Below are 17,522 nucleotides of genomic sequence, written 5' to 3' on the forward strand. Positions count from 1 at the left end.
AAACAGAAGATAATAAGGGAAGGAAACCAGACTGGAGAAATAGAAAGAAGGAAAAATAAAGAAATGATTGAATGAAAATGCTGAAAGAAAATTAAAGTAATATTGTAATATTTTGGAAAATGTCCTTATTTACGGTGCACGGCAGAGAAATACAGGAACCATCTGCTTTTACAATCCCTCTCTGAAACTGTGACGCGTCCTCTTTGCACTTTGGTTTCTGCACAGAATAAACAGAAAGGAAAACGTGTTAATCACGGAGCGTTAGAGGATTTTCAGCCACGGATGAAGAAAGTTGATGCTTCACTCACGGAGCACGACATCAATAACACAGGTGTGTGTCTCTCTCTCTCTATTTGGCAGCCATGCATTAACAGTGGCTTGTGTAATAATTTGAGAAGCTGCTAATATGTGAGTCATGAAGATGATTTCTGATGTCACGTCATGTTAGGACAGAGCGTGCGAGAGAGCAGGAGGACAGAACAGATACTGAAGGAGTGCGAGGATGCTCGTTACCAAATCAGTGTCTAAGAAACTAACAGGTTTGGACTGAGAAAAATTAATCTTGGAAGGCAAAGACAAAGAACCAGTTATGAATCATTTTGTGTGCAAACATTAGAATCTGTTTTTAAACACGCTGTAAATGCACACTGCTGCATTTCTTATCAAATGCTTTGCACAACAGGAGCTTAGCTTCATCTCGGTTTTCTCAACAAGTTCAACAATCGAGAAAATGAAACCAACACTGGACTTGGTGGGAAAAGGGTTTATTTTCATTTACACACTTTAATGTAACACTGTCATTCTTTCAAATTTATAATAAACAAGCTATTGTCTTGACTTGATTAATAACTAAAGATGCATGAACAACACAAGTATACAACAGCAAACAGAGTGCCAGCCTTGCATCTCTTTTTTTGTCACACTGTTGCCATCTGCTGGACAAACCAAAGTGGTGATCAAGTCAAAACTCAAAGCTTGAGGCTGAAAATGTGGAAAAAACGTAAAGTGCAAGGCTACTAATGACGCTACATGTTGGTTCAAACTCAAAATTAATTAAAAAATAAATCCTTCATTATCTCTTTTTTTTTTTAAGTGTAAATTTTCCCCTAAAAATAATTTCAAATACTAATTAGGTAACTTTCACCTAAATTCAATTAAGGAATCCAATAAATACAAACATTAAATTAATATTTTTCAATTCATCATCTTCAGCCAAAATGTTACATTTAGTTTTGATCATCATTTAGGAAATTATTGAAATTTTCAGGATTATAGATCCATGAATGTTCTCCCAAATTCATAACACACAAAATGCTTCAGTCAATTATCTCAAACAAAATCGGCACAGAGGGAAACATTTTTCTCCAATGATCATTAGGTTAATCAAAATAATAAAAAAAAGATTAATAATTATAAATAATGATGAATAAATGAAAAATAACGGCTGGATTAGGAGATACAAGTGCTGAATCAGTGCAGCTGTGACAGCTGGAGACATGATTAGGAGACAAACGTACAAAACAGAATTAATTTTGTGGTCAAACTTTGTTGACTGCCTTAAGCTTTCCAGCTGGTGGAGCGCTGCACCTTGTAAACCATCCGCTTGATGAGTCTGACTTCAGTCGGCATTTCTCGCTCCAAATGCTCAGAGAAAGCAAACAAAATCGGAGGCACCTCAGAGTTAATAATCCAAATTCTCCCAGCGTAGACAGCGTTTGTTTGGCTGCTCACAGTAACAGTTCGTGCTGAATGTCCCTGACAGGCAGAGACAAATGCCATCATATGGCAGGAAGAGACAAACCATCCACAACAACAGAATACTTATTAATGCTCCACACTGAAGTCTTACATCAGCTCAAAAGAGAGTCTTCTGCGGGCTCCGGGACACTGTGAGCCACAGGTTTTTTTAAAGTTTTATTTAAAGTCGTGTTTCATGAAGCAGGGGCCAAGAATGGCCAGTAAATAGTTTTGGGACACCTACAAAACAAACAAACAAAAAGCACTGCAGGACGATAAAGAGACCAGAGCCTCATCCAACGCAGGAGATGACCGAATCCATAAATGATGTCATTACAGCCGATCACTTTAACTGCTCTTGCCAATCCAGTGCAGGGTTGTGGGGCTGGAGCCCTAACAGCTCCCACAGAGGGGTACAGGGCCTGTCCAGACAACCAGACACACTCATTCACAGTTAAGGCAAATTTAGAGTTACCCATTTATCTAACAAGCATGTCCTCTGACTGTGGCACAAAGCTGGGGTACCCTGAGGAAGTCCAAGGGCATCCACACAGGGTGCCCCAGAGGGGAAGTAGGTTCAAATCTTTCTGTGGGGCAGCACTGTGGTAACTGCTGCGCCACCGTGCTGCCACAATTCTTAACTTGTAACATAAAAATGTCAAGAATGTCAAGATTAATCACAAAAACAAAAAGAGTCTCGAAACTGTAGACACAGATGAAGAGAGCAATAATTCTTGCAAGTCAGAGCCTCTGCTGTGGCTTTCAGCGACACTTTGACCCTTTCAGACCAAACTCCGTGACTGTGACCACGTTTCTACCCCAAGTGAAATCTCATGTGTCGATTTAAACTTCCCTGCTGAGTAAATCCTTGATCACAAATGGCGCAACCAAACGGTTTCTCTCCTGTGTGAACCGTGATGTGAGACTCCAGGTGCGTTTTTCGGTTAAATTTCTTGCCACAAACATCGCAACCGTACGGTTTCTCCCCAGTGTGAACGATCATGTGCGTCCTAAGGTGGGATTTGCGGTTAAATCTTTTGCCACACACGTCGCAGCCGAATGGCTTTTCTGCCGTGTGGACGGTCATGTGCGTCGTCAGATGAGTCTTCCGTTTAAATCTTTTACCGCAGTCGTCGCACCCAAACGGTTTTTCTCCTGTGTGGGCTATCATGTGTATCTTTAGATTATTCTGATGCCTTGCTCTTTTGCCACAAATATCGCACACAAACGGTTTCTCCCCTGAATGGATTGTCACATGAGTCTTCAGATTCTGGTGATGCGTAAACCTTTTTCCACAAATGTCACAGCCAAATAACTTTTCTCCCGTGTGGACCCTCATGTGTGATTTAAGATTGTACAGGTACTTAACTCTTTTGCCACAGAACCCACAGCCAAACGGTTTCTCTCCCGTGTAAATTTTGATGTGCGAGTCTATGCTTTGCTTCCGTTTAAAACATTTCATGTTATCCAAACAGCCTGAAGAACCATTTTCTGAATTACGTCTGATGTGCCTCTTAAGAGACTGCTTGTAGACAAAATGTTTACCGCACGCAGAGCAGCTAAAGTTTTTTTTCGGAGTGTTATGTCCCGCCTCACTAGGAACGCCCGACTCGAGCTTTCCATTTTCACTGTCTTCAGTTTCAGGTCCAGAATCTGACAACGGGCCCTGCCAATCCTCATCACTGACCTCCGTCTCTGAAGAGTCAGAAGCCCCTTTAACAATATTTGTTTGTAAATGAGTACTGGGATCAGGTTTCCTGGCTAGTTCTAGTGATCTACCGTCCTCTCCGTAAGTTTCTATCTTAATCCATTTAGTCAAGCTGCTGCTTGGAGGCTCAGCCGCCATGCAGTCTTTAGTTTGGCTTTTATGAAGCTGTGAAAAATGAGGTTTCTCTTCATCATCTTCACTCTTTACTAGAATATTGAATGGAAACCCGGTGATTTCAGTCTCCTCGAACCCATTAAGATGCTCTCCCTCCTGACTGGCCAGCAGTTCCTCCTGCTCCGTCTTTATGTAGAGGTGTTCCGAGTAATGCTGGTCCCATGGAGCCTCTTCTTTGATCACCACAAGTTGCTGAATATCTGCAGGCAACAATGAAACACGTTTACATCGATAACCGATTTGAAATACACCGACACTCATCCTCAGCAGTTTGAAATCCTTGTAGTGCGTTTTAACTCACACCACGTATTCACTGAGTTTTAGGCTACGTCCACACGCACAAGGGTATTTTTGAAAATGGAGATTTTCCGTTTTTTTGTTGTTGTTTTTTTAAAAATCCCATCCACACGTAAACGCAAAATTAAAGGAAAACACTACTAGGAACATGTAAAAGCAACAGGTGGCGATATATTCCTAACTGTGTAGAAATGTTGGCCAATCAGAAGTCTAGAAGCCTCGGTGGGAAAAAGTAAACAAAGCTGGGGCACAGAAGCAGAACTGAGTGGTATGTGTGGAGGGACAGTAACTGTGTGTATGTCAGCATTTAAACACTGCAGAGAGTAAAATTAACAGTAACAGTATTTTGTTTAAGTCCGCCATTGTAGAAATTCATTTCACCGAAACAATAACGTGGCGCACAGTGTGACGTCAAAAAATGTGCACACCTTTGACGCTGCATTTTCTCCGTTTTCCTCGTCCACACGTAAACGCAAAAACGAAGTTTTCAAAAAATATCCACCCTAGCAGGCGTTTTTAAAAATCTCCGTTTTCAGTTACCGAAAACACCATTTACGTGAGGACGAAAGGTGCAAACGCACAGAAAAATCTGCGTTTTAAAAAACACCCGTGTACGTAGCCTTAATCAGTCTCTCCGGGCAGCCAGATCCTGCAATTCCTCTACACACACTGTACGGGTCCAATAACCAGCCATTACTTCCAGCTCACGATAAGCCGACAGTTTATGTATTCAGACTGCATCCATCAACTGTTCCAAGTGAGCTAGTGGTGCCCAGAGTGTGAGCCAGACAAACTGGTCCAATTATACTGCACAGCAAAGTATGATGTTAGGAATAGAGTATATCAAGATTTACCAGTCACCAGTTATTCAACTAAAAATACACATCACATTTACAAGTATACACATTTCTATGGGTGAGGATCATTTAATACTGTTTTAGTAATTATAAACATTACTGTAATGTAATGATCATTGTCTATCTTATATTAAAAACCATGAGTTAATATCTTGCTAGAACAATAGTAGCAGCTGGGGTTTTTTTGCAAATTATACCTTTACTTGCATGTGTAAAGATGGCGTTTCATGGTCCCTGGCACTGTCGTTTTTAAACATGCACATTCAATTAGGGAACAAAAACATTCAACGATGACAAGGTCATTCAGAATATTTAGGTAGTCAGGTGACCTTAGTGTTTGAACACATTGTTTCTGAACTAACCCACTAAAGCAAGCTTAGACCTTAACACTGCCCAGCTGGTTGCATATAGTAGAAGGGCCGATGACAGGTGCATCAACTAATCAGCCTCTCTTCACCACCAGATGCAGCCATCACTCAGGATCAGGTAAATCTGGACTTAGACCACATGACCTTTTTCAATCAGTATGCTCTCTACCAAACTGAAGCCCTTTTTAATGGTTTTCTTAAAGCTCAGCAGCTGTTTAGTCCCCATCCCTTGAATACTCTTTCCATTGTGCATGTGGAAATGCTATTTAACTATTAAAACACAGCCGAGAGTTCCACTGTTGATTTTTTTTTTTTCCTCAATCTGACTTCAAACGCTTCAGTCATCTCCTGTCACAATCATTCAAGATTTTTTGGAGAAGATTGTTCACCACTATATCCTTCCAGGTTTTAAAAGAAATGCATCAGAGAGATCCTGTGCCACTTTCAGTAATTTCAGTCATTTTCTCTGCTTAATTCAGGGCAATCTGAAGCTGAGTAACATCTGTTCCACAAACATAGATCTACATCTTCTGACATGGTGGTTTAAACAATGAGAAGCTCCAGTTTGCTCCACACGGCTAGTCTGCCAAGACTTATTTTTCTACAACAAAGTCTGAACTACAAGCTAACTTTGTACCAGGTTACATAAAAATTACTGCAAACCTAACCTCCACAGAAGGTTACGGTCAAGATATGGGACATACAAAACCACCACCAACTGGAAAACAGTGCTGTTTCTCAGATGAACAGATGATCTCAGATGGACCTGTCTAAAGATTGTAAAACCAACTTAAGCTTTGTTTTTCCCTGATGACCAAAGAAATATAGTTTCTTATTTTTCTTTAAACTTTAAATCTAATTAATTCTTCTATAAGACTCAATATGGTGATCTAACCCTAACATAGAACTTTTATTTCTTGAAATTTTAAAAACTTAATTTCAAAAAGGTTTGAATGTTATGTAAAATGCAAATAAGAAACATAATTCAACCATATTTCTTTTTTGTAACCCAGTGGGAGCAGGTTAGTAACATGATTGGTTATAAAAAGAACATCTTAGAGAAGCAGAGTTTTTCAGAAGTAAAGATGGGCAGAGGTTTACTAAGCTGCAAACTTTGGAACTTTTTTTTTAGAAGAATGTAAAATTTTGGAGAATTTGAACATCTCTGTGCACAACGGAGAGTCTGAAAATCTATATTGGGTGCTCGTAATCTTCATGCCCTCAGGCGGCACTGAATTAAAAGGAAATTTTGTCATGGAAGTCAGTGCATGAGCTCAGGAACACTTCAAGAAATCACTGTCTGAACACAGCTCACGGTGCCATCCGCACATGCAGGTCAAAGCTCCATCATGTAAAGAAGGAGGCACATGTGAACAGGACCCAGAAAGGCCAAAGTCTTCTCTTTAAACTGGACGGAAGCAAAGTGGAAAACTGTTCTGTGGTCAGATGGACCGAAACTTGAGATTCCTTTATGAAAGCACGGACTCTGCAGCCTAAAGAGGAGAGTCTTCAGCAAGTCCGGACTCGACTGAGATACTAATGAGTCTAATAACTTGCACGGTCAGCATTTTTGCCAGCTTTCCTCTCAGCTGTTGAATGTATACAATTTTTTTTCCAGAACTGGTGACCACGCAAAGCATGCACAGATTAATAACTGTGCTTTTCCCATCACACTTACACACTGTGATCTGTGTTGCATCTAACCTCTTCCTACTTTTTCCCTAATACTACAGTTTGCTCTTCATTGTGAAATACTCTGCTTTGCTGCAGACACACACGGACTTTGACTAAACCATTGCAACAGCCATTCCACTGCAGATTTTCTTTTGTCCTACCACATGACCCAGTTTCAGCCAAGCTTTAAGCCATCACACAAATGGGCTCATATTTGACTTATGGCCTCCTACGACTTATGGTTCGTATTTGACACATTGCTTCAGAATAAAAGGCGTTAAACAGACTGAATATAACTTTAAAGATCTTACAAACCCACAGCACACTAACGTGTACTCACTATGAACAGTGCTTTTTAATGCTACACACAGTGTGTGTGAGGTGTATTACGTGTTCAACCTCTTCTTCCATTTTCTAATGTTAGTTTGCTCTTTGTGAAATGCGCTGCTCTGCTGTAGACATGTCTGTGTTTGCGTTTTGTCATGCACGGCACACAAAGGCTCCATTATGTGAACATGTTCGTGGCTGGTTTGCCAAACCCTGTGTTGGTTTAACAACCCGATAAAAGCCTGTGCTCGTAGAAGCATGTATGGCAGCGCTAACTTTAAGTAATCATGTTCTGTATGACTTTATCAGGCTCACACTGTTGTGGAGGAATTCTCGCCCACTCCTCTTTACTGTGTTGCTTCAGATCATTGAGGTTTGCAGGAATTCATTTATGCACAGCTCTCTTAAGGTCCCACTACATCATTTCAATCAAGCTGAAGCCTGGACTTCAACTAGGCCATTGCAACACCTTTCTGCCCCCTTTTCCAGCCAGTCTGTTGCAGATTTGCTGCTGTGCTTGGAATCACTGTCCTGTTATATAACCCAGTTCAGGCCAAACTTCAGCTGTTAGACAGGTGACCTCACGTTCGACTCCTGGATGCTACGTCGCAACTGCTGTGGAGGCAGTTTTTCCACATAGTGCTTCTACATGTAGGCTAAGTTTCTGAAACTGTGGACTACGTCACGTGTTGCTGTTCACGTCAGACATAGACTGAACACCTGCTAAGGAGCACACTGGGTTTTTATTATGCCCTGATATGTTTAAGCTGTGAATACAGTCAGGCGTATTATAAAACAAGTTCTGCATAACCTGGATTTCTGTATGTTAGCCGGCTTGAGAAGACTTATAGTCATGTCAGTCAGAGATGCAAGAGGAACACGTGGTAGGTATATAGAAAGAATATCAAAATATTAACAGAAATAAGTAGATGTGGCAATCACCAGCAGACACTACACAATGCTGTATTTTCACAATAAAACAACATTTGAATTTTTTATATTTTGCGATATGCCGAGTACTGCAACAACATATTTCAATTCATCGCCTTTTTTAACTGCAAATGATGTCGCCAAAGTTAAACTTCGTCAATATCAGTTTTATCTAATAAGACAAAGTTTATCTCGCTTCAATTATTAATTAGTCTGCAGCTAAATGGAGTCAGGTTGGCAATTATATGCAATTGCATGTAATAAATTGTCAAGAATCACACGTCTGTGGACTCAAGTCCAAGTCAGACTGCAACTGTTTGCAGAAAGGTTTCCTCCAATCAGACTACCCGTGACCTGCAACATCTTCAAGCTCTGGGCAACCAGAATATGCAGAATGTGAAAAATACAAAACACAATCACTATTTTTGTAGATGTAAGGAGGTTGCTGTCTCATTTGTACTCATGTGACTGAACGATTAGCTTACCCTGAAGTACGAGGTAGATCTGTCAAGTTAAGGGTCCAGTGTTGGATGGTTTTTCAGTTGAGCCAATTTAATGCATGTTTAACAAGTATTTTAATTAATTTCATAAAATATTGATATTTGGGGTCCCTGTAACGATGCATCGACACCACACACCTGTGTATAGGCCACCCTAGCACTGCAAATAAGTCAACAGAGCAAAACATGGCAAAAAACGTATTTCTCATGCAACAGCTGCACATCACAGAAGTGATACTTTGAGCCTGTTGCTCATTTAAATGTATTATATTCAGGTTTGACACTGTTATCACTTTCTCTTGTTGTGAGAACCAACTATAATTATTTGGCTTATTTAATGTTCTTGGTAATAAACACCCCACACTACAGACTCTTTATGCATGCACAGAAGCAATGCATGAAAAACTGGGCACATCCTTACTGCTTAGTAGGCTGCAGCCAGGAGTCAAATGTGAGGCCATCTGTCTGACAGCTAAAGCTTGGTGTAAACTGGGTCATGCAACAGGACAACGATGCCAAGCACAGCAGAAAATCTGCAACAGACAGGCTGAAAAAGGGAAGAATGGACATGTTGCAATGGCCGATCAAAGTCCAGACTTCAGACTGACTGAAATGCTGCGGCGGGACCTTAAGAGAGAGCTGTGCATACATGAATGCCGCAAACCTCAATGAGCTGAAGCAATGCCCTGAAGGAGAGTGGGCCAAAAATTCCTCCGAAGTCACACAACAGCGACTTCAAGTTATTTCTGCTAAAGGTGGTTTTGCAGCGGCTGAATCATGGAGTGCATTTAGTTGTCCACAAACTGTTTCTTCATTTGGGTTCAGATTTTTGTTCAATAAATAAACGACACGGTGTAATATCGGTTGCTATCCATCTCAGGCTGTTTTTAAATCATTTTAAAGACCCGTTAAGGACCTGATTGTGTCTTCATATCAAACATCTTAGATTAAAACCAAATTTATCCAGCCCTACGGCGAGCTAGCAGCTAGTTAGCGGTTTTCTCCAAATAAAATCTGAGATTATTCTCACCATCGGCTCGGTTAATATCAGCATCCTGCAGCTGATGGAGTCCGAGCGGTTTGATCTCTGGTTTTTCTTCAAACGGCAGGCTGTCAGCGGCGTACTGCTGCAGATAATCCACTTCGTCCATGCTGTCAGCGGCTATCCTCTTCTTTAAAACAAACTGTGGGCTCCTTTCAGACGAACCAGGCCTGCGCGGAATCGACTTCCAAACACAGACGCGATGTTTGCATGTCTGTCCGGACCTGATGCATGAATGTGTCAAAGACACGGACTCCAACAGGGCGTCCACTCTCCTTGACTTCTTTTTGGGGGGAAGATTTGTTGACGTGTCTCCTGCGTTTTCTGAGCAGGCATCCGCTCGGGCACCTTTATCCCAGGTCACCGCAGCGACCACGAGATTTAAAAAAAATCACAGCTGTGGGGAAACCTGCAGATTTATGAATCCTGTCACAGCGTGGGACTTCACTGAGAAAATTAAAATTCATTGTACCTGACAGGAGTACTTTGTAACCAACCTCGTGATATTTCCTTTAAAGTTTTGTATCCACAAATTAGATACAAAACTTTTCTAACTCTAAAAAGAATTTTATGGCTTCTAAAAAAAGAAATAAATAGAACCATAGGTCAAAAGTGTTTTTCGCAGGAAAGAAGTCTGTTTAAAAATGTCTTCTGGCATTTAACATTTATTTATGTTAACATTTATTTTTCTAGATATATAAATTAGCTTATCGTTAGCTTATCTTTTGCAATTTTAATTTCTGTATGTTAATTTCATTACAACAAAATTCTGTCTTAAATGAAAGGGTTAGGTTTCATATTGAATCTTAGATAAATCCAGTTGTGGCTTTGAGCCTCCCTTGGAAAGTTGATCATTTGGTTTCTTAAGAGTAATTAATTTGAAATAAACATGATATTTATTTATTTATTTATTTATTTATTTATTTATTTATTTATTTATTTATTTATTATTTTTTTGGTTGGTTGGTTGATTTATTTTTAAATCCTTTATTTAAACAGACAATCACATTGAGCTCAGTGTCTCATTTTCAAGAGCTACGAATACTGTATACAACACAGGCAGACACATAATACACTGTCCTAAAAACTTAAAAGAGCACTTTTTAATCGGAGTATAGAATTAGTTAATCAGTTAAACATCTGGGATATAGAGGGGCAATGATGAGACAACCCCCCAAACAGTTATGGTGTTACAGGTGGAGGCCACTCTCATTTTTTCTGACTATTTTTTTCAATAGTTTTGCATTTGGCTAGGATCAGTGTCACTACTGGTAGCTTGAGGCGATATTTGGACCCTAGAGAGGTTGCACAGCTAGTCCAAATCCTCCAGGATGGCACATGAATATGTAGCAGTGCTAGAAGGTTTGCTGTGTCTCCCAGCGTGGAGGAGACTCCAGGAGACAGATCGTCACTCTAGGAGAACTGGACAGGGAAGTAGGGGGTCCTTAAACCAGTATCTGCTGACTGATTAGATTAATTTAGATGTACTGATGGGGAAGGCAGATGATGGTTCTGGAGGGCAGAAGGGGTGGAGTGTGGGAGGACAAGTGAGTATTCCAGTATGAGTACTGGACTGGAGAACTAGGAACCACTTACCAACAAGTAATAAGGTTTGGAAACCTGAGAGGCAAAGAGTGAATGTTTCAGCTGGGCTTTTATTCCAGAGGGGTGATGAGAAAATGGGAAGCAGATGTGCAGGCTGGACCAGAAAGTAGGGCAGCTCCACCCATGGGTGGTACAGTGAGCCAAGGCACTGCCCCTACTCCACCTGAGAGCAAGACAGAGAGAGAGGGGGGAAAGAGGAACAAGGGAGAACAAAGGAGAACAGGCTGCTGAAACCAGGACATGTTTTTTCTCTCAGGTCCTGTGTTCAAATGTTTTTGGCTAAATATGAAAAACTGGATATTGCCAGAGACCATAAAAGACTTAAAGAACACCTAATATGGTGACGATCTGTAGTCTCTGTGTGGGTATAGTGTTTGTTTGCTCTGCTGATGCATTTTTAATGGAATCATCTACAACACTGTCTAAACATTTTTTTCAGAAGTTCTCTGCTGTGGTGATAACATGTTTTATTTCTTATCCAATATATTTAACTTTTTACACCAATGGACACTGTTTACATGATTCCTAAACCTAAAATGTAAATATATGTGTTCTCACCTGTGCCTCAGGTGGAGGTATTTGGCTCAGCTCACTTTGAAAAACAAGCTGAGAAGATATTCATACTGTCAGTGATGTGCAGTTGGGCATGGGTTGCACTCACACAAGGTATGTCCACAGAAAAGAGGTTATCAACTAAACTGTTCAGTAAGACCCATTAGATTTAGATCTAAAATAATACTGCAACAAGTAATTCCACATCATTATTAAACCTGTATATGGGCCACCTTTACAGGTCACACAACAAATTGACACATAAACAACCTATTTTAAACCACACCATGAACCAGCAAGCATAAGTACAGCCATAGACCCACAATACACTTAGAGAAATGTAGCCACAGCTATAAAAGTGCTAAAATATGTCTTAAAGTTGAAATTCTACAAAGCAGGAGAGACATTTTCTGTAGAAGTGCAAATAACAGCACAAACGCTGGGGTCACTTACTATGACCCCTCTATATGGCCTCTCCATAACTGAAAACACTGCAGCTGTTTATGGCCATTTCTTCACCTTTCTTCATGATGTAATAATTTATAAATCAGAAAAGGGGTTGAAAAAGAACCTGAGACGTTTCTGCAGGGAAAAGAAACATTCAACACAATGATTTTAAAAACATACAAATCAGAATCAAATGTGTAAAGAGGTAGAGTTGGCTCCAGATCTTTGAGTTTGACACCTGTAATATAGGTAGTCTCAGTTTGTGAATGACTGACAGCTCACAGCATAAAAAAATAACATCACAGAATAATCAGATATCATCTGAAGCAAAGCATCATAAATACCCACCATCCTGGGTAAGTTCTTTTTTTATTATAAACTTTAAAATACACACATAAAAAAGTTTACAAATACAATGAAATCACGTACTTCTTACTGATACAGTTGCTGATTTTACAAGCATGGAAGTGCAGATTATTATGTGTGAATACGCATGTGTCTCTTTAGATTCCCCTGTCTCGTAAATCTTTCGCCACAAACACCACAGGAGAACGGTTTCTCCCCTGTGTGAACACCCGTGTGTCTTTTAAGTGTATACTGATGTCTAAATCTCTTCCCACAAACGTCACACCCGAATGGCTTCTCTCCTGTGTGAACTCTCATGTGACTCTTCAGAACCCCCTGCTCGGTAAATTTTTCACCACAAATGTCACAACCAAAAGGCCTCTCTCCCGTGTGGACCCGCATGTGTCTCTTAAGATGCGTATTTCGACTGAATGTTTTACCACAGTCGTCACAGCAAAATGGTTTCTCTCCAGTGTGAACTCCGCTGTGCCGTTTAAGACTCCCCTGCTCTGTAAATCTTTCACCACAAACATCACAGCCAAATGGTTTTTCTCCCGAGTGGACTCTCATGTGTCTTTTAAGATTATACTGAAGTCTAAATTTTTTTCCACAGGCATCACAACTGAAGGGCTTCTCTCCAGTGTGGACTCTGATGTGGATCTTAAAGTGTGTCTTCTGGCTAAACTTTTTACCACAAAATCCACAGTCAAATGGTTTTTCTCCCGTGTGGACGGTCATGTGTATATTAAAATGTGTCTTCCGGCTAAATGTTTTCCCACAAATGCCACATCCAAAGGGCTTCTGTCCTGTGTGGATTCCTCTGTGCCTCTTCAAACTCCCCTGTTCTGTAAAATGTTTACCACAAATGCTACAACTAAATGGTTTCTCTCCCGTGTGAACTCTGGTGTGTGACTTGAGATTTGACTGATGGATAAATCTTTTTCCACAAACATCGCAAGCAAAGGGCTTTTCTCCAGTGTGAATTCTCATATGACTCTTAAGAACCCCCTGCTGTTTAAATCTTTTGCCACAAAAACTGCAATCAAATGGCTTCTCTCCCGTGTGGACCCTCAGGTGTCTCTTTAGATCCCCTTGTCGGGTGAATCTTTTACCACAAACGCCACAACAAAATGCCTTCTGTCCTGTATGATCTCTCCTGTGTCCCTTTAGATTTTCAGACTGGCTACATTTTCCATCACAAACTTCACTCCCGAGTGCACTGCTCTCCTTCCAGCTGTTATCACTGTCTTCAGTTTCAGGTGCATAATCTGACAAAGGTTCCTGCCAATCTTCATCGTCATTATTACTGACTTCTGTCTCAGAGGAGTCTGAAGTTTTTTCATCAGTTTTTGGTTGTAAATTACTTTTTAAGTCTGTGCCATTGGTTGATTCTGGTCCTCCACAGTCCTCTGCACCAGCTTCAGCTTTTATCTTTTCAGCTGAGCAGCTGCTCGGAGATTCTGCCTCTGTGCAGTTTCCAGTTTGGCTCTGATGAATATCTGAAGACTCAGGTTTCTCTTCATCATCTTCACTCTTCACAGGAACAGCAGTGAACAGGACACCTGTGATTTCAGCCTCCTCCTGCCCATTATGCGGTCCTCCCTCATGACTGGTCCAGATTTCTTCCTCTTCCTCCTTTATGTGGAGCAGCTCTCGATCCTGCTGGTCCAAACTGGGAGACCATTCAGGAGGAATTTCTTCTTTAACTACAAACAGCTGCTGGACTTCGGCAGAAGACACTGAAACAGACAAGTTCAACTGTCACCCCAAATTTTTATTTATTATTTTAAAAAAAAAGTCTACATTTTTCTAATAATACCGTAGTCAGAAAAACATGATGTGAGCAAAACTGTAATGCTGCATGATTATTTATCAGAAAAAACTAAAATCAAATACAATTTTAAACAATTTTAATTAAAAAAATAAAAATAAAAAGTTATCAGAGGGCACAGATAAGGCAGGAGCATTGTTTGTTTGTAAAAGGTGTGCTACAGCTTTTTATGACTGCAGACTCGTCTGCAGGACAAGGACAAGGAGGACTTCAGGGAAATGTGACAGGAATGCTCATCCTTGGTGTCTGTAACCGAGTCTCCCTCGGCCATTCTTTTCTACTTGGATGGTTTCCCTTTCCTTCGCTCACTTTTTCTCTGCTGTGGTAGAAAAACATTAATAAATAAAGTGTAACCACAACAGCTCCAGATAATTCTTTGGTTTTATGTCTCACCAGCTGGTCTGTCAACCCTAGTCCACTATTTGACCTGGATTAGTGATTGACTCTCTTGAATTTAACTTCTTCTAAATGCCAACAAGACAAAGACCATGACTACAGCTCCTCCTGAATTATATCCTAAAATCTGTGGACTCTGTGGACTCTTTTAAAAAGCAGTTAAAACTTTTTCAACTTCTTATTGGTTTTTATGCAATCTTCACTTCATGTTGTCTTGACTTAATATATACATATTTGTTTATTTGTTTGCTGTTTCAGCACTTTATTTTCTTATTTCTTTTACTTTATTTAGTTGTACATCACTTTGTAACCACTAAACCCACACGACACACACTGGACAGGTTATGGTTATCAGCTGACTGAGGAACATCTCTGGGGAGAGGAGTGGTCTGGAAATCTGTGCTGCTGATGTTGTGCCAAAAAATGATCATCTGTCAGAATCGATGCCTGTATTTAAACTGCTGTAAATTACTTGTTTGCTTATAATCTGAGACAAATTTGTCAAACATATACATATTTCTCATGATGACTAAAGCTGCAATAGGTATTTTGCAAAGTGACTTTTATATATTTTTTCTTTATCCAGCTAAAAAGTCTCATTGACATTAAAAATTCCATTTTTAAGTTGCAATTTTATATATAAAGACAGACAGACAGACAGACAGATAGACAGACAGATAGATAGATATCCCTTCATGAATCTCGTTGACTGCAGTCAGTTTACTAATAGCAGCAAAGCACTGCACATAAAATCACACAGAAACAACTCTGTTGTGTGCCCACTCTAAAACAGTCCGGGTTGCACTAAACCTTCTCTTTAAATTCAATCTTTTTCGGTCCGTCATTACAAAGTTATTCTAATTATATAATAAGAGAATCGATTCTTTGGACATACTATATAAGAAGACCAATTTTTATTATAAGTCGGGAGTTTTCCAGCCACTCTTACCCCATCCTAGAAACACTGAATCTAATTAATGCGACTTCTCTTACCAGGTTGGTTTAAAGCATCATCATCGTGCTGCTGCAGCTGCTGGCCTCCAGTCTGCAGACTGTCTGTGTTTCGCTGCTGAACACAATCCACTTCCTTCATGATGCCCGTGTTTGTTCTCTAAAATCAACTGTAGGCTCCTTAAAGATGAACCGGGCCTGCGCAGAATCGATCACCGATCAGCGTGAAGGTCATGCTGATCGAACCTCCGTCAGCCTTCACCCATCCATGTATTACAGGAACCCGCAGAGACCCGAACAGGACAGCAGTTGCCATCGTTGATTTTACGAAAGATTTGTTTACGTCTGCTCTGTTCTGAGCAGGCATCTACACGGACGCCCTTCTTCTGCTTCTTTGGCAGTTTAAAGGCACCGGACATCAGTTTATATCGCTTTACTGCCTCTTACTGTCCTTCTCTAAATCTAAGTGTCCAAAATTACATTTCTAAAATAATTACCCTCTAATTCCTATAATGCAAACAATATGTTAAAATACTGTCACATATCTAAGACAGTCGCATTACACCCAGTCAAAAGCCATCCTTTTCTCTTTTATACGTGGGGATTTCATTTTTATTGTCACAAAATATTATGCAAACAACTTATTCCTCCAAGTGGTCCAAAAAATCCTGCTGCTCTTGTAAATAAGATAATTCTCAGTGGAATTACCTGCATGAAAGAAAAAATGAATTAAATAAAAACTTAAACTCTGAGTCATTTACTGTTGTAATAAGTCTGTCTGTAACATTAACCTGTTTGCTGGCAGGTTTTTTTTCTTCTCTTTGACACTCATTCAATACCTCATTCATAAAATCGTCATCAAAGCAGCAGAGCAGAATGAATTTATCTGCAACTTTTAGTTTAATACTTTTGTGTGCTGCATGAGGTTCCAAGTGGAATAAGTACAGTCAATCAAAAAGGATTTATAACACATAAATGTCCAATTTCAATAAAAGTATGTCTGTTTATATTTTACTATACCTTTATTGGGCTCTTGAGGATGAATCACAGCATCAGTGTAGTGTGGCATGGAAGCAATCAGCTTGTGGCTGTCACAGTGTGCAAACTGAGTGTAATGTTTAGGTTTTCAAAGAATCCAGAATGGAAGACACAAGAGGCAGAATGTTTAAAAAGTAAGACATTTATTTTCAGCGCATGCAAAACTGAGTCCCAAGGGGCAGGAAAAAATTAATCCAACACACAGTGAAAGACATCAGTGTGAGCAGGCTACACAACAAAAAGGGGAGTGGACCCAGCAGCATAAGCAGCCACTTTTCAAGTAATTCATTTGCACACATGAGCCTGATCTAAACCAGTTTTCTGCCCTTAATTATTTCTGCCTTGCTCTTCTCTCCCTGCTCCATTCCACATCTAAAACCTGCTTAATTTATTGGAACATAAGCAGAATAATACATAAACAAACTCAATATCAAGCAATTCCATTTCACCACTGAAAGTATAATTACACATTGTTTGTAAATTAAAAACCATGAGTGTTCTCCCTCATGTTTGGCCTAAAAAAGTTACATTCATGTAGAATTATAGAATTTTGTGATTATGATTATCATATTCTTTATTAAAAGTGTATCTTCTATATTTGAGGATTACCCATTCGAGTATTTTGAAAAGACCAGAAATCTACATCTACTTCTGGAACTGTACATTTATTTATGATGGTATTTCCAAACATTTGTGTAACAGTCTTACACTCATAAAACAAGTGTTCTGTTGTTTCAATGTTC

At 39.9% G+C, this 17,522-nt stretch overlaps 2 protein-coding genes across 2 annotated transcripts; both read right to left on the reverse strand.

Moving 5' to 3' along the window:
* Window positions 1-748: 748 nt before the first annotated feature.
* Window positions 749-9,989, reverse strand: LOC309712528 (uncharacterized protein). Its single transcript, XM_082543364.1, has 2 exons — window positions 9,603-9,989; window positions 749-3,819 (listed from the first exon to the last, which is right to left on the reverse strand). The coding sequence occupies exons 1-2, from the start codon at window positions 9,721-9,723 to the stop codon at window positions 2,552-2,554; spliced, it is 1,389 nt and encodes a 462-aa protein (XP_082399490.1). The 5' UTR covers window positions 9,724-9,989; the 3' UTR covers window positions 749-2,551.
* A 2,586-nt stretch (window positions 9,990-12,575) lies between these two features.
* Window positions 12,576-16,215, reverse strand: LOC309713646 (uncharacterized protein). The gene is made up of 2 exons (XM_082545441.1): window positions 15,784-16,215; window positions 12,576-14,302 (listed from the first exon to the last, which is right to left on the reverse strand). The coding sequence occupies exons 1-2, from the start codon at window positions 15,881-15,883 to the stop codon at window positions 12,696-12,698; spliced, it is 1,707 nt and encodes a 568-aa protein (XP_082401567.1). The 5' UTR covers window positions 15,884-16,215; the 3' UTR covers window positions 12,576-12,695.
* Window positions 16,216-17,522: the final 1,307 nt, after the last annotated feature.

Source organism: Aulonocara stuartgranti, assembly GCF_965226115.1.
Source record: "Aulonocara stuartgranti genome assembly, chromosome: 8".
NCBI lineage: Eukaryota > Metazoa > Chordata > Actinopteri > Cichliformes > Cichlidae > Aulonocara > Aulonocara stuartgranti.